This window comes from Podarcis melisellensis, assembly GCF_964234715.1.
Source record: "Podarcis melisellensis genome assembly, chromosome: 7".
Lineage (NCBI taxonomy): Eukaryota > Metazoa > Chordata > Lepidosauria > Squamata > Lacertidae > Podarcis > Podarcis melisellensis.
The window spans coordinates 88453914-88479242 of NC_138539.1; the positions used below are offsets into that span (position 1 = coordinate 88453914).

Consider the following 25329-nt stretch of genomic DNA (forward strand, 5'->3'; position numbering starts at 1 on the left):
AGCAGAGATCCCTCCGTGGGCTGCATTGCGTGTGCACACACCCACAATTTCCGGTGTCTGCGTCTGCGCAGATGCAATTTCTAGGCCCGCAGAAGCGAGTCCCCACACCACACAGGTTTAGTGCAGCACGTGGGGACTTGCCAAGCGGGCGGCTCAGTTTGGGGGCTGCTCGTGGGCCGGTTAAATGACCCCCATGGGCTGCTTGTGGCCCATGGGCCTTAGGTTGCCTACTCCTGTATTAGCTCCAGGAGGCAAGCATGTTGGGACTGTTGCGTGCGTGAAATGGTTAACCTGTCCCTCCTCTCTGTGTGCTGCAGTCCCGATCCTGATTGAATGTCCCTGCAGCTTGCTATTGCTAAAATAAACAACAGCTGCTGTGTGCATTTGCATGCTTACATCACACCTGTTTGGACCCACAGTCCACATGCCAGAGAACCACTTGGGCATCTCTAAGCTCGTGCATTCAGCCATAGGGGTTGCAGCCCTGGCTCCCTCCCCTCCCCTCCCCTCAAAGAAGTATGGTTATTTTGCTCCATATGTTGCCTGCAGCTCCGCAACCCTGCAGGGATTTTTCAGCAGCAGCCACACTGCACAATAATGTGATAATCTGACCTTTGGCTCTATGAGGAGGGGTGGGGGGGTCTTCAGTGGTTTTGCTTACACACAGAATGTATCTTGAACTAATTTGTTCACCTCACTGTGTTTCACTGTGTTATTTCATCATCCATGGTACAACAGCCTTTCAGTCTCCTCTGAAATGTCACTTGTGGACAGTGAGTGACACTGTTACTCACTCTTGAGTTGAAAACAGCTAATTCTGGATCTGCAGTTAGTGGATACAGTCTAGTTCCAAGCAAAATCCGGAGTGGATTGTCATTTGGGTTGTGTGCAAACTGGCAGGTGAGGGGGAGCAGGTTTGCTGAGCTGCCAAGCCCCAGCCCTGCTGGCAGGTCACCTTTTACAGCACTCTATGGGTTTGAGGAAGGGACGCAGGTGGCACTGTGGGTTAAAGCCTCAGCGCCTAGGACTTGCCGATCGAAAGGTCGGCGGTTCGAATCCCTGCGGCGGGGTGTGCTCCCGCTGCTCGGTCCCAGCGCCTGCCAACCTAGCAGTTCGAAAGCACCTCCGGGTGCAAGTAGATAAATAGGGACCGCTTTCTAGCGGGAAGGTAAACGCCGTTTCCGTGTGCGGCTCTGGCTCGCCAGAGCAGCGATGTCACGCTGGCCACGTGACCCGGAAGTGTCTCCGGACAGCGCTGGCCCCTGGCCTCTTAAGTGAGATGGGCGCACAACCCCAGAGTCTGGCAAGACTGGCCCGTACGGGCAGGGGTACCTTTACCTTTACCTTTATGGGTTTGAGGATGAAGGCTAGACATAGGGGGCCTCCCCTGCTTCAGGGCCCCCCAGGACATTGCTGCTTGGCTGTTAGCACATGAAAATTATAAATGCCTGAATAGGTCTGCCAGTGGGAACCGTGAAAGGTACTGCAGTGTGCCTCCAACAGGATGCCTGCATGAGACAATTCCTCTTGCAGAATTCAGATTGTTTCTTTATGCAGTTTGCAGTGAATTGTAATCTAGACAAATAATTGACTGCTGACTCTCACCACCGCTAGAGATTTACCATGTACATGTTGACATTTTTTAGATTATGAGCACATGGGCAAAGAATTGTCATTTTAAAATGTATTGTATCGCTCAGTAAGGAAAATACTGTCTTAGGAAGCAGCTTTGCAGCATTAATGGTAGTATTAGGAAGATTAGTTGTTTCCAACATTTTATTATCCCCTCCTCCTTCCAACTGCAGTCCTTGTCCCCCGTATTTTGCTGCCTCCTTCCAAACATCTTGTGCCAGTTGTGATATGATCACTGATAAAGCACGAGGATACCGTAATTCTGGTTCTAGACTGCAACCCTACTATTAGGGAATAAGCACCATAGAACAAAATGGAACTTTCTTTTGAGTTAACATTTATACGATTGTGCTATAAAAGTCCCTTCTCGTCTTCAGGAGATCCTGGGAATTGTAGTTCTATGGAGAAGTAGCATAGGGGATCCTAAATACAGAATTCCTACGTCATCATCCTACAAATCCTAGGTTGTTGTTTTTAGGAAAAGCCGTGGGAGTTGAAGTGGCATAAAACCAATGGTTATAATTGTAGTTTATATGACCTGTCCTAAAGGGATTAGCATTAATTGGCTGATTGTTGTTGTTTAGTCGTTTAGTCGTGTCCGACTCTTCATGACCCCATGGACCAGAGAACGCCAGGCACCTCTGTCCTCCACTGCCTCCCGCAGTTTGGTCAAAAAATGGCTGATATAGTTCCTCTTTTGGTTTCTGGACCAGTTGGAAGGAAGATTGAGCTGAATCAGCTCAGTACATCTGTACCTATTTTCCGCTCCTACATTTCTTTGCCTTTTAATATGATGAAAAAGATTCCTGTAGGTAGTACAAGAGTCTGGCTAATCTGCTGTTCTTTTCTTTTGTAGATAATTCTTGTAAGTTCTTCCCATAATGACCTGGATCAGAGTCTTTTTATTAGCACAGATGAAGGAGCAACTTTTCAAAAGCAGCCTATTAATTTCTTTGTGGAAACCCTGATTTTTCATCCAAAGCAGGAGGATAAAGTGCTTGCCTACACCAAGGAGGGGCAGGTAAGAAGGGTCAAGCGGTATTCTGAAATGTTATACCAAAATAAGTTCTAACCACTTTAGAGGAATAGTATTCAGATAAGGTTGACATTATTTAGCAATGGAAAATTATTATTCAGGTCATTCAGTGTAGGCTGTCCCCTACACACATCCATATCATACTATTCTTCAGCAGTTAGTGTTTCACAGCTGAATAACTGAACAGAGTCCATTGAACAGCATTGGGTTTGAGATGACGCCAGCCAGTAAGGAAGTGATATTAGGTATATGAAAGTCATGACGATGAATGTACATGTGTGAACCATTCTCTTATGCTATGATTATTTATATGAATCTGAATGTTGCTTCCTTTTTGGTCATGTTTTGTTGATATTTAAACAAATTGAAATGAACTAAGGGATGGCAGCCAGTAATTTGATCACCTGAACAGCTCGCTCGCATATTACTTCCAGCCTTGAAAATTCATTTGCCTGTGCTTATTGTACTTTGTAAGAAGGATTAAATAAAAACTGTACTAACATGTTCTGCTTTTATTATATTTTAAGCTTTATGCATCTCTTGACTTGGGGACAAAATGGACACTCCTGCAGGATCACGTGTCAAAAGACCATATATTTTGGTAAGAAACATAATGTTGGTCTCCAGAAATTAGAGTTAAGGCAGATCTTTTGTTGGTTTGTTAGTGTGGTTTGATGAAAATTATCCTTGGATGAAGGAATACACTACTCCAGGGCCTGGGAATCCTTGGCCCTCCATACTATTGGACTCCAGCTCTCATTAGCCCCAGCCAGCATGGCCAGTGTTCAAGGATTCAGGGAACTGGCAGTCCAGCAACTTCTGGAAAGCTAATACAATTGAGTGACCTGTGGTTTCTGTAGACATGGTAGAACAAATAGATACAACTAGTCCTGCTTCTTCAGTGGCCCACTCTTCAATGGTGTCACCCTCATCCATTGATTTGGTAGAGGCATGTGAGCTCTGATTTAGACAAAGAGCACACATATTCCAAAGGCTTTCCAATTCATTGCAACAAAGCAGAAAATTTTGCGCCTGCAAATCTGAGCCCTGTGTCAAAGGTAACTGAGAAACTTCCTCAGCTCCACTAAACACTAGATAATAGATAATATACTTATATTTTATATACCGTACTTTTTTCTCTATAACACACAGATTTTTTCTCCTAAAAAGTAAGGGGAAATGTCTGTGCGTGTTATTGAGCGAATGTGTGGTCCCTGGAGCCGACTGGCCCGAGCGCAGGGGCAAAAATCAGGCAAAAATCCAATCGTTGGAGAGAGGAAGCTGTTGCTTTCCTGCATTCTGCCTCAGGGTCTTACTGCCCAACCCGCTTCTGTTTCGGTTGCTGTTTGCTCAAACGGAACAAAGAGCAGGCAAATCCCCTCCCGCAGAGGGGAAAGGAAAGGATCGCGTCCTTCCTTCTAATTCCTCTCCGTGCTCCGGTGCTGCTGCATCCAGGGAAGCATTTTAGGGACTCGCAGGCAGCTGGAAAACATGCAGGTGGGAGAGAGAGAGAGAGAGAGAGAGAGAGGGCTGGCTTGGGTGGCTGGGTGGGGGGAAACTTTTGCCTTCCTTTCCTCCCTCCCGTTAAACCCCTCTCCTGCATTCTTAGCCAGCTGCTTCTCTGCACACCCCTCTCGTGCTCCTTGTCCCTTCTGTGTTTTTCCTTCCCTCCCCACTTAAAACATGGTTACAAAGCACGGATCCACATGGATCCTCAGGATCTTTGCATTGGGTCACCCCAAATTCACCATCAGATCACATAGCATGTCCATGGCTACAGCCTGCACCAAAAAAATCACGCACCCACTGTTGCCTGGGGCTTCAATGGTGCAAAAACGTGGTTACAAAGCATGGATCCACATGGATCCTCAGGATCTTTGCATTGGGTCAAAAACGTGGTTACAAAGCACAGATCCACAGGGATTCTCAGGATTTTTGCATTGGGTCACCCCAAATTCACCATCAGATCAGCATGAGGCACAAAAATGATACATCCACTGTTTCTTCAGAATTCCCCCCCTTGTTTTCCTCCTCTAAAAACGATGTGCGTGTTATGGTCAGGTGGGTGTTATAGAGCGAAAAATATGGTATTTGATTCTACAATCTGATCCAGTTATTTCAGTATAATTCCTTGAATCACTACTTTTAAGTATTATGTGACAAAACCCAATCAAACTACCATTCTTGTAAGGAGGATTCATATAGCAAATTAATTGATGAAAAATGAATGTGGGAAGTATAGAACACACAAAAACATATATCAGGGCACAGGTCACTTGGGGGAAATAATATTGTGAGCAAAGTTGGAGGTGACCACTGCTGGCTTTGTAAAAAAATAAATAAGTGAGACTTCTATCACATGTGCCCTAAGGCAAAAAGCTTTTGGTATATGGCAGAAGTGGGGATGCTCAGGCCCAAGAACCCTCTTGACTTCTCTGTTTGGCCCTTGAGACTCTCCCGCTGCCCCATCATGGGCCCTTCTTTCCACCCTGAGTGGTTTTGCCTGGCTGGAACGAACTCATAGAATCATAGAGTTGGAAGAGACCACAAGGGCCATCGAGTCCAACCCCCTGCCAAGCAGGAAACACCATATAGAATCATAGAATTGCTCCGATGATGCTTCTTGCTTGCCCAGGTGTAGGGTGGAGAGCAGTGTACTGGTGTGTGTAGAAACTAACTGGTTTCCACTTCTGCCTCAACTGATGACAACGGATCTTTCCTGTCCTCCAGGGCTGAAGAGAGGCTTGGACAAAAAGTAGGAGGGTAAGGAGCCCATAAAGGCCCCTGGACCTCCTCAGTAGGAATTGGGGAGACTAAGATACCTGCAGGTGCCTGTGGTGCCTGGGTTTGTCCCTGCAGGGGCAGGCAGGGGGAAGTGCTGGGTGAGAGCTTCTCCACTGTCTGCCTCAGTGCGTGGTAGAGCTCCTCTTCGAGTTTTGGCTAACTTGAATAGAAGTTTAAAAGGCGCTCTTTGGGCAACATATTGAAGGGATGCCACAAGCAAATCAGCTGCCGGCTCAGAGGACTGGGACTATGAAGGTATTTATTTGAAATTTCAATGACTTGAAAGGACAACTCCTGCTGTTAACTGGAATTAGAGGCAGTGGGGCAGTTTTTTTGATGTTTTACTTGGAAATTGCCAAGGCTTTATTTTACTGCCCCCCCCCCCCCGAAAAAATGAGGATTAAAAAGTGAGGAAAGTGCTTGGAATGTGAAAGCAAAGCAAATAACAATGGCATATAATTTCTCCATTAGAGAAATGGAGGAAAAGAGATCGCCTGGGTTGTGCTTGGTGACTTTGAGACTGGCTGAATTTGCAGTGGATCATCTTGACAAAAGACCTCAGAACAAAATTTGAACTTATGTTGGAAAGACTGGAACTGATCACTATGATCAAGTAATAGCCATGAGGGATTAAAGTAAATAGTACGTAAGTCGGCCTGAAGAAGTGAATATATTGGTGTAGTGGTTCATTTGGAACTGTAAGGGGCAAGATACATTTGCCCTCAGACAAAAAGGTGGCCAAGTCTTTTATGGTTGGAATTCTCCAGGAAATATGGTAATATGGCATATCTCCTTCCTAACATAAAGGGTTGGTGGTAAAAGCTTTATCTCCAAAGGAATGTAACTGATGGCCTTGAAAGGCTGGAGCAAAGACTGAACATTAAAAGGAAAGAATCTGGTTTAAGGATGAGTCTTCATTGGAAGGATCTGTGCAGAGATTGGAAGAAAATGAAACTACATGCAAGTTTGAAAGATGAAAGATTTAAACTACTATAACCTCACTTGTTGTTATTTGATATAGTTTTGTTTTATTTTTATGCAGGAGTTGGTAAAGGTACAGCTGAGGGATGAAGAATTTGCTTAAAAAATGGATGTTAATTGGTGATAAATTTGTAAAATAAGCAGCATGTAAAAGGGATGAATTGGAATACACTATATGTGAAAGAGTGGGAAACCAGTTTTGAAAAAAACTGTATTAAATTTATTTTAATTAGGTTTTGATGTGTTATAAATTTGAATAGGAATAAAAATTAATTTGCAGAAAAAAACCCTAGCTGACTACATTTGTTGCTCCACTCATTTTTGCTTCCATATGGGTCTCAGAAGGTTGTTGAGAAGGGAGTGTGGCCCTGGGCCCGAAAATGGTCCCCCCTGTCAGGCAGGCAGGATCATCTACAGGGCTGGTGCCTCCAGCCAGTCCCTGACACCCTGGTGTATGATCACTGAGGTAGAGTAACTACTCTTGCAAATCCAAATGTCAATTAGCTCATTATGTAAAGTTCAATATATGTTAAATGTGGGAGAACAACAACAAAACCCCCTGCTGAAATAGAACTCATTAGAAAACTTGGTGATAAATAGTAATTGGCAAGCTTGAAATTATTAGCTGTGAGGATATATCATCATCATCATCATACCCACCATACTTTTATATAGCATATATAAAAACACAATAAAACATCAAACACTGAAAACCTCCCAATACAGGGCTGCCTTCAGATATCTTCTAAAAGTTGTGTAGTTTGTGTAGTTTTTTTATCTCCTTGACATCTGAAGGGAGAACATTCCACAGGGAGGGCACCACTACTGAGAAGGCCCTCTGCCTGGTTCCCTGTAACTTCTCTTCTTGCAGTGAGGGAACCTGCAGAAGACCGAGGAGGACCTCAGTTGACCGGGCTGAGCGTGGGGGGTGGAGACAGTCCTTCAGGTATACTGGGCTGAGGCTATTTAGGGCTTTAAAGGTCAGCACCAACACTTCGAATTGTGCTCGGAAATGTACTGGGACCAGTGAATGCCACAAGCAAATCAGCTTAATTTAGGACCAATGTTATGTGGTCCTGGCAGCCACTCCCAGTCACCAGTCTAGCTGCCGCATTCTGGATTAATTGCAGTTTCCGGGTCACCTTCAAAGGTAGTCCCACGTAGAGCACATTGTAGTAGTCCAAGCAGGAGATAACCAGAGCATGCACGACTCTGCCAAGACAGTCCACGGGCAGGTAGGGTCTCAGCCTGCGTACCAGATGGAGCTGGTAGACAGCTGCCCTGGACACAGAATTAACCTGTGTCTCCATGGACAGCTGTGAGTCCAAAATGACTCGAAGGCTGCAGACCTGGTCCTTCAGGGTCACAGTTACCTGTTCAGGACCAGGGAGTCCCCCACACCCAACCACCCCCTTTCCCCCCAAAACAGTATTTATGTCTTGTCAGGATTGAACCTCAGTCTGTTAGCCACCTTCAATCCTTCAACTGCCTCCAGACACTCACACAGGACATTCACTGCCTTCTGATTTAAAAGAGAGGTAGAGCTGGGTGTCATCCAAGAACTGCTGAACACCCAGCCCAAACCCCCTGATTATCTCTCTCAGCAACTTCACATAAATGTTGAAGAGCATCAGGGAGAAGACAGAGCCCTGAGGCACCCCACAATTGAGAGCCCAGGGGTCTGAACACTCATCCCCCAACACCACTTTCTGGACACAGCCCAGGAGGAGGGAGCAGAACCATATTCCATAGATGGTCTAGAAGGATACCATGGTCAATGGTATCAAAAGCCACTAGGAGATCCAGCAGAACCACGAAACAGCTTCTCCCTCTGTCCCTAGCCCACCAGAGATCATTGACCAGTGTGACCAAGACAGTTTCAGTCCCATGATGAGGTCTGAATCCTGATTGGAAGGGATCCAAATGGTTCGCATCCTCCAGGCGTGCTTGGAGTTGTTCACCTGCTCAATTACCTTGCCCAAGAATGGAAGATTTGAGACTGGGCGATAGGTGGCCATATTGGCCGGGTCCAAAGATGTTTTTTTAAGAAGCGGTTTAATAACCGCCTCTTTCAGCAGGTCTGGGAAGGCTCCCTCACAGAGGGAAACATTCACCAGCCCGCAGAGCCCATCACTCAGTCCTTCCCGGCTCACTTTTATGAGCCAGGATGGGCAAGGATCAAGGAGACAGGTGGTTGGTTTCACTTGTCCAAGCAGCCTGTCCACATCCTTGGAGGTAATAGATTGGAATTGAATTCTACATGTTTTTTTAGATATATTAAAATATTTGTTGTTGTAGTAAATTGTATTATTTTACCACTTTGGTGTTTGCTGCCCTGGAAGCATAGGGGTAACTTTGTAATAATTAAATGATAAAACCAACCGTGATGCTCAAAATGTTGAAGTATAAGGAAGCACTGATTGGTTGAAAGCCTGTGGCTACCTACATTAAGTGGCAATAAAGAATTATAGGAATAGAGTTTGATTTCATGATTCTATGAAAATATTAATGATATATATCTGAAAGAAAATTAGGCTGGAAGTCTTCAAATGATTAACTTTTTTGAAATGTAGTCTTTTAAATTACTCCACCTTTGTATTCACTTTGTATGTTCTTTGATGTACAGCTTTCAGTCTTTAATATTATTCAAAACATTGTACATCTGTATAGCTTTCTATTCTGTTTATACCTCATTTGCCTTTGTTCTTCTGTGTATAGAGATAAATAATTAAAATAAAAGTAAAGAAAATGCACAGTGTGGAATGCAGGACAGAAATGTCATAAGCAAGTCTATTTAGTAAAAAAAACCCAGAGCCCATAAATTAAACATACACTGTTGTGAAGATCAAGTTATTTTCTTTCTCTTCAAGTAACTCAAAGTGCCAGAAGACATTAGCCTTTCATGCTAATTAGAGCAGACTGCTTATTCGGTACACTTTTTTTATATATAAAAATAATCCCCAATAGAGCAGTATGTAGCAGCAGCAACAACAACATCTTTTGAGCTAGTTGTTTTATTGTACTTATGAATAATGCTGTTTTGACTGGATGATCGAGCGGTGGTTTACTTGTCAATCAACACTGCGAATAATAAATCTTGACTCGGTTTATGTGTTTGGGTAAGCTCAACGTTAGCTTGGTGCAGAAGGACAAATGGGAGAAAATTCTCTAGGGCCATCTGTGATGTTAGTGAGGGTTTTAGGTTGTTATTCAAAGGATGACATTTCTGAAATCTCTTGGATCAGATACATATGAGTGAATGCCCCGTGGGAGTGGGGTAATTAGAAAATAATAATTACACAGATATGACAGATTCTGTCTGGTTAGAAAGCTTCATTTGTGCAGCATGAGTTTAGAAGAGTTTACAAGACCTAAATCTGCACAAGAACTGAATTTGCTCACATTGCTAGGAATCAAGTGTTGACTAGAGGCAGGAAAAAGTTGGCCAGAATCTCTTAAGGGTTGTTTTGGGTATAATACAGCCTTGGTGGCTAAATGTGGGTTTTGGAGGCAACCCAATTATCCAACAAAGCCTGCTGCATGAAATGGGAACAAATGGTCCCACCACAAAAGTGGTATTTTAGATTTTTCTTGACACATTATTCTCTGTGTTAGGAGTTAGTACTGAATCATAGAGTTGCACATTTAACACCCTTAATTTCCTCAAGACTTTAGGGAGGATTGTATGTACACCTATTAATTTGATATGCTGTTGAGTTTGTTTGTTTCTTTATTAAAATTAGTTAACTTCCCATTAGAAATACCCACAATGGTATGCAAGAGTGAAAAAATAGGTATACAAAGAAATAAGAAAAGAGACAACCTACGAACACCCAGACAGGAATAACAAAAGCAGAGCATCATAACTAAATGCAGGCTCACCATGTTCAAATAAGAACTAAAAAAATTGTAGAATAGAAACAATTGGTTTGTTTCCAGTGCTGCCATTCTGCTCACGCACCAGTGCTTCCCCCTACTCTTCTTTCCCCCACAACGCCCTCAAAATCTGCTCCAGATGTTTTGCGAGGGAGGGGGAGCAGAGGAGAGAAAGGGCAAGTCCTGTTGGAGAACTGAAATGCTTCTCATGAAGCACTGGATGCAACCTGCTATCTGGCAGGCTTCTCTAGGAAAACCTCCTTGCTGCAGATCTACCCTGACAAAGAGAGCAGAAGCTTCCCAGACAATTCTCCATAAGGTGGACTGAGCCAAGGGCATTAAGAGCTTTAGACATCGCATTCAGCACATTGATTTGAATTTTGTAACGGTTACACTTTCTGAAAATAATCAGACATGACTATTAGAAATAATGGTGTGTTGCTTTCAAATTTATTTCCTGCTTTTGTTATTTTGAAAACAAATACAATTACTTTTTAGAAAAGGAAGGATTATATAGAAAGGAAAGTGTCATGAGGGGAAGGCCACACAGAGGCTGCATCAACAAGCTTTATTTCAGAGCCTATTTCTTTTCTGCTGTGGTTCAGCTTCCACTAACACCGACGTTGTTTGTCTTGCTATCTGCTATGATTGAAGCCAACAGTTAAATATGTCAAAGTGAAGGGATGGGGCTTGACTGCCCTGAACTGCCCGTGTATTATATGGGAATGCATATTTTTGCATGTGTGCACTATGGGAATGTATGTGTTGCTTGCATGTAACCTACAATGGAGTTTTAGAGATACTCTGGACTCCTAGTTTTTCTGTTTTTTTACCTTTTACATTTTTTGATATACAGTGGTACCTTGGGTTACATACGCTTTAGGTTACATATGCTTCAGGTTACACACTCTGCTAACCCAGAAATAGTGCTTCAGGTTAAGAACTTTGCTTCAGGATAAGAACAGAAATCGGGCTCCGGCGGTGCGGCAGCAGCAGGAGGCCCCATTAGCTAAAGTGGTGCTTCAGGTTAAGAACAGTTTCAGGTTAAGAACAAACCTCCGGAACAAATTAAGTACTTAACCTGAGGTACCACTGTATTATACTTAAAAATCAGGAGGCAGAAAAAATGATGTCTTGCTTGATGTTGTGAGCAGTTCCATATAAATCCTTCTGTTTACCTGCTGCCCTGAGCTCCTTGGGGAGGGAGGGCAGGGCATAAATATAAGTAAGTAAGTACCCAAGGTCTGTAGCTGTCCTGCGATAAGTTTTGGTTTCATTGTGCTCCCAGGGCAGTTGATGGAGTTGATGAAGACCCTAATTTGGTTCACATGGAAGTCCAAGATCCCAGAGGAGGTAGGCATTGGGGAGGTGATCCCCATTTCCTGCTTTGTTTTATTTAGAAACACACTTTTCATATATCATAAATTTGTTTTACTTATATGTATTCAGCAGGACTATTTTATCTCTGTTGCCTTGCTACTGCAATGGCTAGATGACCTGTCATTGTGAACCTGTGTTGATGGTTGTGGCTTTTCAGATGAGATAAGTCAATTCCTTGGCTGCAGACCTACTAGCTCACATGGCAAATATATATAGTATGAGGCACAGAGTTCACAGTGCAGGCTTTCTTTGTACACAATTACAGGTGAGGATACGCAAATGAGAATTAGGCTGATGGAGGTTTCCACCAAGCAGCCCAGCCCAGCAAAGCTGAGCTCCATTAAGTATACCAACGTTGCCAGGCATTCAAGAGGTCTGCAAGACCTCTGTGTTAGGAATGTTTCTACATTACTGTAATGTAGAACTGTAGGATGAATTTGAAGTTCTTTTTGAGTTAAAGTCAAGCCACCATACTTTGCTTCATTGTAAAGGCTATAAAGATGGTGATCTGGTCTTGCTTTTTAATAATGAACATGTAATTCTAATTTTAAGTGAATGCTGAGCTAAGGTCAAGTTCATGTGCTGAAATAATATGTGGATAGGGTCCTTCTTGGGCTATTTGGAGACCTGAGAAAGAGTTGCTTCCTTCTACCAGTGCTTAGAACAACGAGTTCAAGCAGAATATGCTTCAGGAGCTGACTGTCCCCTCACCCATTGCTCCAAGAAAGGAAGAGTGGCCTTCCACTGCTGCTACTCAGTACCAACCACCCACCTCCAGAAGATGTAGGCCATACTACACATAATGCTAATCCAGGCTCAATACTACAACTGGGGAGGTAATTGTAACCTTTCTGGAGCTGCTGTGATCAGCAAAAATCCCCTGGCCACCAGGCTGCTATTTGCATTGTGAGGGGATTCCCACCCTATGCAAATGGCAGCCATGGGTGTGTGTAGTTTCTCTAGTCTGCACAGCAGGGAAAGGGCTTAAGTCTACTGACCCTTTTAGTCCTGAGGACACACCACAGCTTCTACTTGCATTTGTAAAAAAGATCCACCCAGCTTAAAGTTATGCGGTTCAGTGTCATGGGTAGTTTGCCTCACAACTGGCAAACTGCTTTAAAAGGAGAAAAGCAGCTGTCAAAGAAGTCAGGCACAGGGCAGCAAAGCAGTTCTAATGGGCTCCCATCCACCCCCCAGAATCCCTGACTTCTAAAGGAGGACCCCAACCCACATTTATATATCACTAGCTACTGGGTGATAGATTTGTTGGGCAAACCTTTTGTGGCATGCGCATTTTCACAATAGGTCAACTTAAACTGCTTCAGGAAAATAATGTTAGTAGTTTAAAATGGTGCATCTGTTATTTATTTGCATGGTACCCAAATGTTTCCTGCCCTCTCTAGGCTTTCGCTACATGGCTTGTCAAATTCAGAACTGTTCAGATAAAACACCGAGAGCCCTCTTCATTGATAGCATTGACAAAAACTCATTGACAGTGCAGGATGACTACATATTCCTTCAGGTAATGCCACTCATGGAAGGTAAGTTACAAAAGTTTTAATGCAACCCTTAGCATATTTGCTCCCACAGCGTGAGGCTTACTGGCCAGAAAGTTTCGGTTTGTACGTGACATAAGGACCATCAGAACCAAAACAGAAATTTATTACAAGGAACATCTTTTAAATGGCCACATAACTCATTATGTTTCTTTGAAGATCTATGACAGGCAAAAGTGCTAATACATCAACATGCAGCAGCTTTTGCCCCTTTTATAAGGTCTTCAGTCAAGGGTCACTTGCAGTTGATGAGAGGTCCCTGCATTGCCTGTTGCGCCGCCCTCCAAAATAAGGCTTTTTCAGGTTAGGGACAAGGTAACAAAGGGTTATGAGAGTAGCAGTTTGAGTCAGGCCAAGCTGGGATGGGGTTTGAACCAAGTTGACCTGGTGTCAGGGTTGGTTCAGATGCAGGTCAGCGCTCATGATGCAGAGACAAGCAGAAGTGTTAGCTCTTTATTCAAGAAAACAGCATACCAGGCAGCAATGCCCACAAACAAGATTGGCCCCATGAAACAGTTGCCAGGACTGTTGCCTTCTACTTCTCACTAAGTCTCCCCACCAGCTCATGTCTCCCAAACAGCCTTAACCTATGTCAGGGAAGGGCCACCTGTGCTCGTTGTTATGCAAACACAAAGCTCTCCTTGACCTTGGAGATGGGGGGGACGGGAGCTTACTACAGTAGGAAAGACAAGTTCTGTGGATGTGACTGCAGCCTCTGGCCCCTCCTCCTCTGCTCCATGTCCTGAGTCTGCATTGCTTTCTTTGCTCTCACTCAAGCCTGTTGCTTCTGCAGCCTCCAACCCTTCTGCTCCGCTTCATCCTCTGACTTGTCCACCCTCTGGGCTCTAAGCCTTCCTTCTCAGATCCCTAGTGGGCCTTCCTAGTGGACTCCCCAGCTGGTGCCTCCCACCACGCCTCTTCATCCAGCTAGTCCCTGATATTTGAGGCCTCCTTCAAGTGGAGCAATTCACACTTCAAGTCCCCACTTTTGAAAAGTCACTGCCTCTCAGCAGGTCAAATTTCATATGGAAAGGAGAATTTGTCTTCAGAGAGTGAGAGTCTCTTTTGAGGCCACCAAGTGAATTCATGGTGGAAGCAGGATTTGAACTGAGAGCTTCTTGATTTGTACCTCTACACTATACCAGCATTATGTTGAGATACTATATAGTGACATTGAAATTTCTAGTTTTAATCATCAGTAATGAGCTTTGTTTCTTTAATAGTTAGAAACTGATGATACCCACTATAAAACGCTACCAACCTTTTCTCTTTCACAGACATCATCAGTAAATCAAACAAACTATTATGTGTCTCACCTTCGGAATGAATTTGTACAGATGAAATTGCCAAAGTATGCATTGCCTAAGGTAATTATCCACAAAATTCCTGTCCCTTTTCTTAGCCCAAAGTAGACTTGTTCTGTGCTTTGCTAGATTTCCCCACTAATTATTCTGTGCAAATGTTTAAATACAAGTAGCTAGCTCCCTGGTTGCATGCGTTCGGCACATGTGCAATCATTGACATGTGCTTTGTTTTCATCTCTGGAAGGGGGCAAAATGGGGCAGGGTGGGCTTGTACACACCCCCTTCTAAAAATTGTCCATTTTAGAGCCAGTTACCTGTCAAATCTCTGGCCAGCCTCATTAAGATTATCTTTTACTGAGCTGCCTGGATGGGACGATACAACAGAGTGAAGACACACTGTATATGTCAGGGGTCTGCAACATTTAAGACAAAAAGCGCCACTTGGACCCATTTCTGAAGAAAAAAAACCTGGGAGCCGCAAAACTCGTCATTATAAAAATAACTTTTTTGTCACTTTTTAATTATTTCTTTGTTTGACCCCTCAGAATTACTCCTCCTCATAGAAATAAACGTTAAATTAACAAGTTACCCTTTTTTGTGTGTATGTTCTTCACTCCCCTTCAAAACAGTGACCAGCGTACATGCCCCCTTTCAATGCAGTGACCAGCGTACATGCCCCTTACAATGTAGCGGGCAGGTGGGCAGGAAGGTGACGTCGGGACGGTGCGTGACTAATGCACGCACCGCCCCCATGCGACGTCACAGCCAGTACAGCGCCCGCCACAGTAGGGAGTGTCGGGGCGCACAATGCGCCTCCTCCCCTCGCTAGTATCCACTCCGGAGCCGCGGCAAAGGTGTAAAAGAGCCACATGTGGCTCCGGAGCCGCGGGTTGCAGACCCCTGGTATATGTGGACAACCACAGGTGGAGGACATCTCACACTATTTACTATACTGCCCACCATACACTGGACCCCGGAGGCAATTTCTCACCCTCCCACCCGTACAGGAAAGATGTCTCTCCCCAGCAGAGAAGATCCTATGACTTCTTAGCAATGTAAACATTTCAATGACTCACAAAGTAGCCCTTTTTGCTCTGGTGGCCAAAAAGATCAGAAAGACAACCCTGGACAAAAAAGCATTGAACTGTAAGGGAAACACAGAGATCTAAATAGACACTATTATTTGTGGTGCAGCATCCCATTACATATATTTATTTTTTATTCAGATTTGTCATGGCCAATGGCTAGTACAAAAGTTATTTACTTACACACCCCATCAAAGCACTCGGTGTGTCAGAACACAACCACCACGCAAACAGGGAGTTGCTTGTTGTTTACTTGCCCCAAACTGGTAGTTGTTCCACTTCACCCACAGCCCAACACTGAAATACCCTTATATGAAATTGTGGGAAGTTGTACCCCACATTCTGCCTGTGTGTAATAGTCTCCTCAGAGCTTGAGGTCTAGATATCTGGAGGATCACCTCCTTCGGTATCAACATGTTGTCCATGCTTCGGGATCTTCTTTGGAAACCCTTCTCCATGGGCCCCCACTTCCTGAGATGAAGTGGATATAATCTGCAAAGAGGGCCTCCTCAGGTTGCTGCCAGGTAGCCTGTTTATCAAACATTCACCCTGCAGGGACATTTGACAACATTGACTATGCATTGAGCATCCATTATTATTTGTATGTGGATGTGTCAGACAATGTTGTGTCAAGCGAGAGTGAGTGATGTTGATACCTGATAGGTTCCAGAGAGGATGCACTGAACTCAGGAACCTATCATGACCAACAGTGACCATGGGCTTAGCTAAGTCTGCCTTTCCCGGTCCTCAGAATTAGATATCATCAACCATGGCTACAAATTCCGTCTCAGTCCCATACACAAGTTTAGACCTCAGACTGGGCATCTGATGTCTGTGGCAACCATCTATTCTACCACTTCAACCCAAAAGAAGTAGATAGAGGACAGGCAGTTGTTGTTCGGAGCATTATTTCTCGGTGCTTGTTTCCTGATGAGAGGGGGTTACTACATTTTAGGGAACCAGCCTTTCAGAGTATTCACTGCCTATGTTAACTGGTACAAGATCAAACTTCTCATTCATCAACTTGGATTGCCAGGGGCCCAAGCTACTTCTGATTCCCTGCAGCTTCACAAGCACTTCTGCATCATTGATTGATGCATATGATCTTTCTGACAAGTCATACCCCCATTCAGAATCCAACATGGGTAACTTGCTGTATAATCACACAAGCAATCCCAGCTGCCCCTTTCAGAGGCTGTCATTTCCGTTCTCCTCAGCCCATGTATCTTCCTCAGAGATGTTGTATCTTGTAATCATATGGAAACAACAGAGTCTTATCTATTTTGTATAGCAGATAATGTGCTAGCAGATAAAGCTACATATTCTCTACCCTTCAGTTTTTCTGTTCCAAATAATACATGTGAGATTGGTCTGTGGGGTGAGAATTATAATAGGTTTTTTTCTGGCATCTGGCAAGCGTGAGTTGGTTGTAAATGCTGTCCTGTCTGGTATACATTTTATTTTGTATTGATCTTTTCCCCTTCAGGATTTACAAATTATCAGCACTGACGAGAGCCATGTGTTTGTGGCTATCCAGGAATGGTATCAGACAGATACTTACAACCTTTACCAGTCTGACCCACAGGGCGTCTCCTATTCCATTGTGCTAGAGAATGTCAGGAGCACCAAGCAGCCTGAGGAGAATGTGCTAATAGATATTCTGGAGGTAAAATGCTCTTCATTTATTAGGACCTCGTTTTGCTGACTCTTCTTGTTCCTTGATCCTTCTCCTTTGACTACTTTTGAATCAGAACGATTGTTCCTCTTTTTGCTATAATGGAATAGTCAAAATACACCCTTTTGTGAGGGTGCTGGTTGAACTTGTTGTCTCTGGCCGTGTGTGTGTGAGGGGGGAGAGAGAGGGGGGCAGAGAGAGAGACTTTGGGGGTCCGTGGATCTCCTCCAACCTGCAGAGGGAAGATTGTTCAGTGTGCAGCCTCTATTTGCATTGGCCTCACACACGGAGTGCCAGACCTGTTAGTGTCTTTCCGCATGATCTTTTCTAGACATCTGAAATCTTATATGTCTGCAACCCAAAGAATCTTAATTACTAGAAAAATTGGGCATTTGTACTACCCCCCCCCTTTCAAAATAAGGGACGTGACAAATGCCCCCAAATAGATAAGGGGCCTCCAGGAGGTCAGAATTTGGTATACAACTAGTCTACTCTTGATTACTAGAACTACTGTACATATTTCTGAGCTGCATATTTGACTCTCTCAGAATAAGAGGAAATAATTGCCTCCCAAAGTATTTAAGGTATTTAAACAGCTAAAATTTAGTGCCCAATATATCCTGAGCACTGTTTAGCCATAGACAGAAGACGGATCTCTAGACCTATCCTTTGTCCCTATGCTTAGCGGAATATTCAGTCTTACGCATGTGAAATACTTATTCTGCATCTGGTACAGTTACCACATGCCCAGACTGGACCTTGGATTGGAGGGCATGACCATGGATTTCACATTATTTAATCTAAAGAACTTTCAGTGATATAAAAATAAATGGTTATGCAGATAAGCAACTGGCATACTTACTTTTTTGTTATGCAGTAGCAAAAACTGCCATTAAATATATATTAGAGAAGGCTGTGAATACTGCTTATTAACCTTCCTACATTTTGTGTTTGTAATGTAGATTAGGGGAGTCAAAGGAGTGTTTTTGGCTAATCAAAAAATAGATGGAAAAGTTACCACTCTTATAACATTCAACAAAGGCCGTAACTGGGACTATCTTACACCTCCAGCTGTTGATATGAATGGTAAACCAGTTGACTGCAAACCGGTAAGCATCTCCACCCCTAATTTGTAATGGCAAAAATAGTTATAATATATTACAGGTGTTGTGTTTTTTCTCCACCCTAAAATGTTTGTTCAGATTTGAAGGAATTAATGTAAACATTCAGCATAACAATCCAATTTTCCAAGTACCTTTTCAAGCTCCAGATGAAGAATTTCACAGTTTAATGTTCCTCCATGAGACAATTCCCTGCTAGCAGTCCGTGAGAAGGCCAGCCTTGAACTCTTCTCCTGGACGTGCAACTTTTCTAGGCACAGATACATTCCTCAGCCCCCAGGGATGCCGTCTGAAAGGGATCCAGTACAGCAGGAGCTGCACCTTGTGGTTCTGCTGGATGTTCAGATTGATTCTCCTGCTCTGGAATTTACCTAGATTTGGAACATGTTTTGATTGATCAAATATACAAATCTGATTAGAATGAGAGAGAAAATAATATTCACTATCTTTCAAGCAAAACAGTATTTGTTCTTGCATAGTATGACCAGGAAATTTGAATATGAAATTTGGATGTGTCTTTCTTCTATAATCTCAGCGTCCCTTGAGACTATGCAGTTTTTCTTCTTCTATTGCTGTTTCATAGAATTGATGTAAATAAATAAAATAAAAAAACTGGATCCATGCTGTAACATAAAGCAGCAAAAGTTTAAGCTCAACAACCCCATTAATTTTGTTTAAATGGCCAGTCACATACAAATTTTCAGGTCCATTGAGAGATGTGTTAAAATATTATATTAACTTAGATTTCTGAAAAGCAGCAGTCTCAAATAAAAGAAATCAAGATTTATGTGTAATAATAATAAATTAGTAAAATAATAATAATAATAATAATAATAATAATAATAATAATAATAATAAATAATAGTAGTAGTAGTAGTAGTAGTATTTATTATCTATACCCCTCCCATCTGGCTGGGTTTCCCAGCCACTCTGGGCAGCTCACTATTAGTATTTGCCATTAGGCCAGACTAATTACTACTATTCAATGCTTACATTTGGGCCATACGGGATTGAATTGTTTCTACTTCCCTAATTTTCATTTAAAACAAAACAAAACTCCAAAGGGCATGATTTGGCATTTGGGACAAAGGCGAAACCTGATCACTAAACAGGAGGAAGTGGGGGCTGTAGTGTCATGGGCTTCAACACCAGCCTCTCTTGTATAGGAAATGCATTGTAATGATTTTAGAATCATAGGATCATAGAACTGCAGAGTTGGAAGGGACCTAAAGGTCATCTAGTCGACCCCACTGCAATACAGGAATATCAGCTAAAGCATCCATGACAGAGAGCCATCCAACCTCTTGACCGTAGTCCATCCAACTTTCCTCGATCCTTTCATCTTCCTTACAATTCAGAGTAAAGGCTTCATAATGCATGTAAATATACAGTAATTAATTTGCCATCATTCTTTCTCGGCCTTGCCCCTCTGCCTGGAACATGGGAATAATAATACTCATATGGTGGTGATGGTAATTGTAAAGGATAACAGCTCTGAAGCTGCTACATGAATGTGGTCTTCGCTGCGAGATCACATTCATCCGGTGCTATACCAGCTGCACTGGCTCCCGGTGGAGTACAGGATCAGGTTTAAGGTGCTGGTTTTAACCTTCAAAGCCCTATACGGCCTAGGACCCTCGTACCTACGGGACCGCCTCTCCTGGTATGCCCCACAGAGGAACCTACGGTCTTCAAACAAAAACACCTTGAAGGTCCCAGGCCACAGAGAGGTTAGGCTGGCCTCAACTAGAGCCAGGGCCTTTTCGGCTGCGGCTCCAACCTGGTGGAATGCTCTGTCACAAGAGACAAGGGCCCTGCAGGACTTGACATCTTTCCGTAGGGCCTGCAAGACAGAGCTGTTCCGCCAGGCCTTTGGTTAGGGCGCAGCCTGACTCCCTCCTCTGGCAACCTTTACAAAACTTTATGGCTGCCATCAATCTTGATTTTAATTAATTTTTATAATGTTTTTATAATGTCGCACTATTTTGGTGTTGTTAGCCGCCCTGAGCCCGGCTTCGGCTGGGGAGGGCGGGATATAAATAAAATTTATTATTATTATTATTATTACATATTTTGTATCTTAGCCCTATTAGGGCATTATGGTGATCTGGAAATTCCACATGGGAATATTGTTCGTGAGGACAAGCACACTATCTGTGACCCCGCCTGGTTCCCCTCTTGGAAAGCCTGCATGAGTAATGCAGCATGGGGAGCATCTGTGAGCATAGGAGTCTCCCCATTTCAGACCATTCATTCATTCATTCATTTACATTTATATCCCACTTTTTTCTCAAAGGAGCTCAAGGTAACACACATGGCTCTACCCCTCCTTGTTTAATCCCCACAATAATAACTGTGAGGCAGGTTAGGCTGACTGGCCAAAAGTCTCCCATTGAGCTTCATGGACAAGTGAGCATTTGAACCCTGGTCTCTCCCAGGTCATAGTCTGACATTCTAACCACAAAGCCACACTGGCTCTCCAGTTCATGGAGGTTGATGAGGACGGGGGTGAAGGGCAGAGCTAGTGTGCTTCATCCCATAGGTCCTCTCCTCGCTTATATCACAGAATGCATGAGGATGACTTTTTTGCTTTATTTCCCACACTTTCCCCCCTATATGAGGATTGATTACAGTGTTTTTCTAAACTGTTATGCATTAAGGGATTGTGTGTGTTTTGTGCTGAAGAGATGTCATGGAATACTCATAAGTATTTTATCTATGGAGTCAGCTGTAGAATGTTTCCATCAGTCTGAGTTGATGCAAAACACCAGGTTGTTTGAAAAACAGGTTCACACAGACCTTAGAGCAGGGTTGGAGAACCTGAACTGCAGCTGCTATCATGCCTGATCTTATGGGGCTGTTAGGTCAGTCTCCCCTTCTGTTTTTCCTTTCAGATTTTTTGTACTTGTATGTACCTTGGGATTATTCTAAATCTGTCACTCTTGGCGCAATTTAGCTACATAAAAATAAGCACAGGAATTATTAGTACAGTCGTACCTCTGCTTACGTATCCCTCTGGATATGTAAACTTTGGGTTGCGAACGCAGCAAACCCAGAAGTGTATACATGCGCAGAAGCACGCCTCCGGTTACAGACTTTTCGGGAAACAGCCAGGCCTCCGGAATGGATTCTTTCCGTAACCAGAGGTACCACTGTATATAGATAGAGTTATAATGTTGCAACACTATAGTGCAATATCATTATAACTTAATGTTATAGCACTATAATTTTTAAAAACAATTAGAATGATAGGATTATAGTGCTATAACACTCTTTGACTTTAAGTAAGAAGTATAGCTAGAGAAGCATTTTAGCTCTGATTAAAATATTGATTAAGGTAGGCAAATAAAGGCAAATAAAGGGACAATAAAATTCCAGTCACTGCATATATTATAATGAAGGCGTGCTGAACTGTGATGTGTTCACCTGCCCCAAACCGCACTGCCTATTTCAAACCTCACACTTTTAAAAAAAAGACAGTGTAGTGCTAAGGGCATGTACGTCAGTGAGAACTGCACTGTTCTTCCATTCTTCAAAAAAAAGGTGGACTTCCTATGGTCCGAGAAAACGCAGAAGAACCACAGGAAAGATACTGGGTGCCAATGATTGGATGATACTTTTGTGTGGATGTCCCATAAAAAGTGAGTGACTGAAGCATGGCAATTCCAAAGTTAATGTCTAGTGTGGAAGCACCCAAGAACAGGGGTAGCTGTGTGGAAGACATAGAATAGGAAACCTGATGAGATGGTTAACCAGGAGAAAGAGAAACTTGGAGTTAGGGAACCGAGATGGGACTGCTGGAGGATATGGGGAGAGAGTGGTGAAGTAAAAGCAAGAATCAGAAGGGAAGGAAGGAAGAAAAGGCAAAAGCGTTGGGAAGAAAAGAGGCAGGTTGCTGAGGAGAAATGGGGCCAAGGGTAAGAGCAGGAGGGAAATTTATCCTGTCCTTAGGGCAAGGCAGGCTGTATTGCCATTGACAGTAGAGGTGGCGGGGGGGGGGTCTAAATGCTGAACAGGCAGGGAGGGTGAGTCATGCTAAAATGCTTAAGGACCTTAGAACACACAGAGGCAATGCATATGAAGAAGTAGGAACTTGTGGAAATGGAGGGTAGGGGCAGCATAGGAGCGAAGAAAGAGTGGCAAAAGAGGAAGCTGTTTGAAACTCAGCCTCAAGAGAGCCCAGGTCCAATAGAATAGACTAGAATAGAATAGAATAGAATAGAATAGAATAGAATAGAATAGAATAGAATCATAGAGTTGGAAGAGACCACAAGGGCCATTGAGTCCAACCCCCTGCCAAGCAGGAAACACCATCAGATCACTCCTGACATATGGTTGTCAAGCTCTGCTTAAAGACCTCCAAAGAAGGAGACTCCACCACACTCCTTGGCAGCAAATTCCACTGTCAAACAGCTCTTACTGTCAGGAAGTTCTTCCTAATGTTTGGGTGGAATCTTCTTTCTTGTAGTTTGGATCCATTGCTCCGTGTCCGCTTCTCTGGAGCAGCAGAAAACAACCTTTCTCCCTCCCTCCTCTATGTGACATCCTTTTATATATTTGAACATGGCTATCATATCACCCCTTAACCTCCTCTTCTCCAGGCTAAACATGCCCAGCTCCCTTAGCCGTTCCTCATAAGCCATCGTTTCCAGGCCTTTGACCATTTTGGTTGCCCTCCTCTGGACACGTTCCAGTTTGTCAGTGTCCTTCTTGAACTGTGGTGCCCAGAACTGGACACAGTACTCCAGGTGAGGTCTGACCAGAGCAGAATACAGTGGCGCTATTACTTCCCTTGATCTAGATGCTATACTCCTATTGATGCAGCCCAGAATTGCATTGGCTTTTTTAGCTGCCAGCAGCCCCAGCACCACAACTGCCCCCTTGCCTGCAGCTGCGCTCATGCTGCCACCACAATGCAATGGCGAGGGGACAACATTAGTGGTGGTGGCAAGAGGGTTGTGGCAGCAGTAGCGGTGACATGGGCAAAGCCATGGCAGGGCTGGCAGCAGAGCATGGGCAGGGCAGGGCAGAATCTGGCTCCTGGAGCAAATGGCTTTGCCTTCCCTCATGGAAGCTTGACCTTCAGAGTGGTGATTTGTTTCCTTTTGGTGCAGCCTTCTAAAATAATGATTAGAAGTGTGTGGGTCCTCCTGAGATCTGGTGTGAAACTGAATTTCATAAATTCATCTGAACTAAGCATGACAGAGAAAGACAAGAGAGACTGTCCCTCTACAGGCAGCCATTTTTAGTGAGGATTGAGAAACTGGAATAATGGGCAGCATTAGTAGCCGTGGGCTTCTCTTTGCTTCCTGCCTTCCTACCACATTGATGGCGCCCAGGAAACGTTGCCTTTAGCGCTCCTGCGCCAGCCAAGGGTAAGTTGAAGAGAATCCCATGTCTGGCTCAAGCTACACCCACTTGCTTCAAGCATATAGTCCAGAGGCTGGCAGATATTGGGGGCTGAGACCTCCATCATGTCAGCATTGTACCATTTTACTTCACCATTGCTTATTGTTGCTGGTCCCCCCCCCCATAGTGTCCTAGACCAGGAATGTCCAACTCCGATGATGCCAGAGCGACCCCTGCCGACTGGAGGGGGGCTGTGCAGGGGGAAGGCTGGCTGGCTGATGCCCCTTGCCTGGGGGCAACAGTACAGGACAAATCTGTGAGTTAGTTTAGCTCCTGGCCAAGGATGCAGTGAGTTGAGTGCTAAGGAACTGGCTCTGCACACGCTTTAGGCACCTGTGGTCTTTCTGAGGGCAGGGGGAAAGAACCCAACATCATACTCTCTTTCTGGCTCCCCAGTTGAGGCACAACACCCACCCTGGGCTTCCAAGTTAAGATGCTGAAAGGTGCTGTGACTCATCTCCAGAGTCACTGGCATTTAGAGCCAGTATTTTGGAATCATGCCAGAGTACTCACAATGAGTTTAAAACTGGGCCTGAGGGTTGCACCCCCTCAAAATTGTGCACGTGCACCCTGACCCCCCCCACCTAATTAGCACATTCTGAAACAATCCATTGAAATGCAGTCATCCTTTGAAATTCACGCTTTTGCAATTGATATTTTGCAATGCCATTCTACAGCCAAGTGGTATGTACAAAAATGCATTTACTGGGGGTAAAGTGTGCATATAAATGCATATATTAGTGAAAATAATGTATGCACTGTGTTGGGAGAAATTGCATACAGATATGTGTCTGTTAGGAGAGATTGTCTGATAAATTTTAATGGGAGCCTTTTTTAAAAAAAGAGTTGTGAAAATCACAATATCTGGGCTCATCCACACTTCCTTTTGTCCAATTGCTTCCCCCCAGGGAAAACCAATCTTTAGTTCTCAGCTGGAACAAACTACAAGTTTTCTCCGGATTGATGTTTGCTCTGATTTAGTGTGGGGTTTCCCTTGGGAAAGGAGCAAGGCAAGGGGAAAGCTGCTGGGACCCAAACTTTCTAGACACAGGACAATCAGAAGTGTAGATGACCCCTCCCTTAATACATTTGTGAAGTCCCAGATCTAAGCCTGAAGTGACTCCAGCGAATGACCGAGAGGGTGATTCTTTGTTGGGAAAAAATGCAGAAAGTATTTTTTCGTCAGATCCTCTAATCATCAACTGTGGATCTTTCTTTTGGAAATGTAATGTTTCTATTACAGATTTTGATTATTATTGTTTTTTATTTCTATTGATGCACCCTTAGGGTGAAGAGCAGGATAGAAATATCAATGATAAATAAATTGTGAATAAGAATAAGCATAGTTTACAACTGATAACCACACATTATCATCTTTGGAAAAATGTGGTTGGTTAACCCTTGCATTTTATTTTTATTTTTTTGGAAGCAGAAGGGTGTGAGTAACAGGGATATTACTTTTGATTTTGCAATGAATCTTCTTTATTTAC

General features: G+C 43.6%; 1 protein-coding gene across 1 annotated transcript in view; it reads left to right on the forward strand.

Moving 5' to 3' along the window:
* Positions 1–25329, forward strand: part of SORCS2 (sortilin related VPS10 domain containing receptor 2) — a 119839-nt gene that overhangs the window by 51648 nt on the left and 42862 nt on the right. The window contains exons 4-10 of the mRNA XM_081917757.1: positions 2489–2653; positions 3196–3269; positions 11598–11662; positions 13093–13211; positions 14523–14612; positions 17121–17300; positions 18272–18418. Of these exons, the coding sequence (XP_081773883.1) occupies positions 2489–2653; positions 3196–3269; positions 11598–11662; positions 13093–13211; positions 14523–14612; positions 17121–17300; positions 18272–18418 (840 nt within the window). The remainder of the gene's footprint in view (positions 1–2488; positions 2654–3195; positions 3270–11597; positions 11663–13092; positions 13212–14522; positions 14613–17120; positions 17301–18271; positions 18419–25329) is intronic.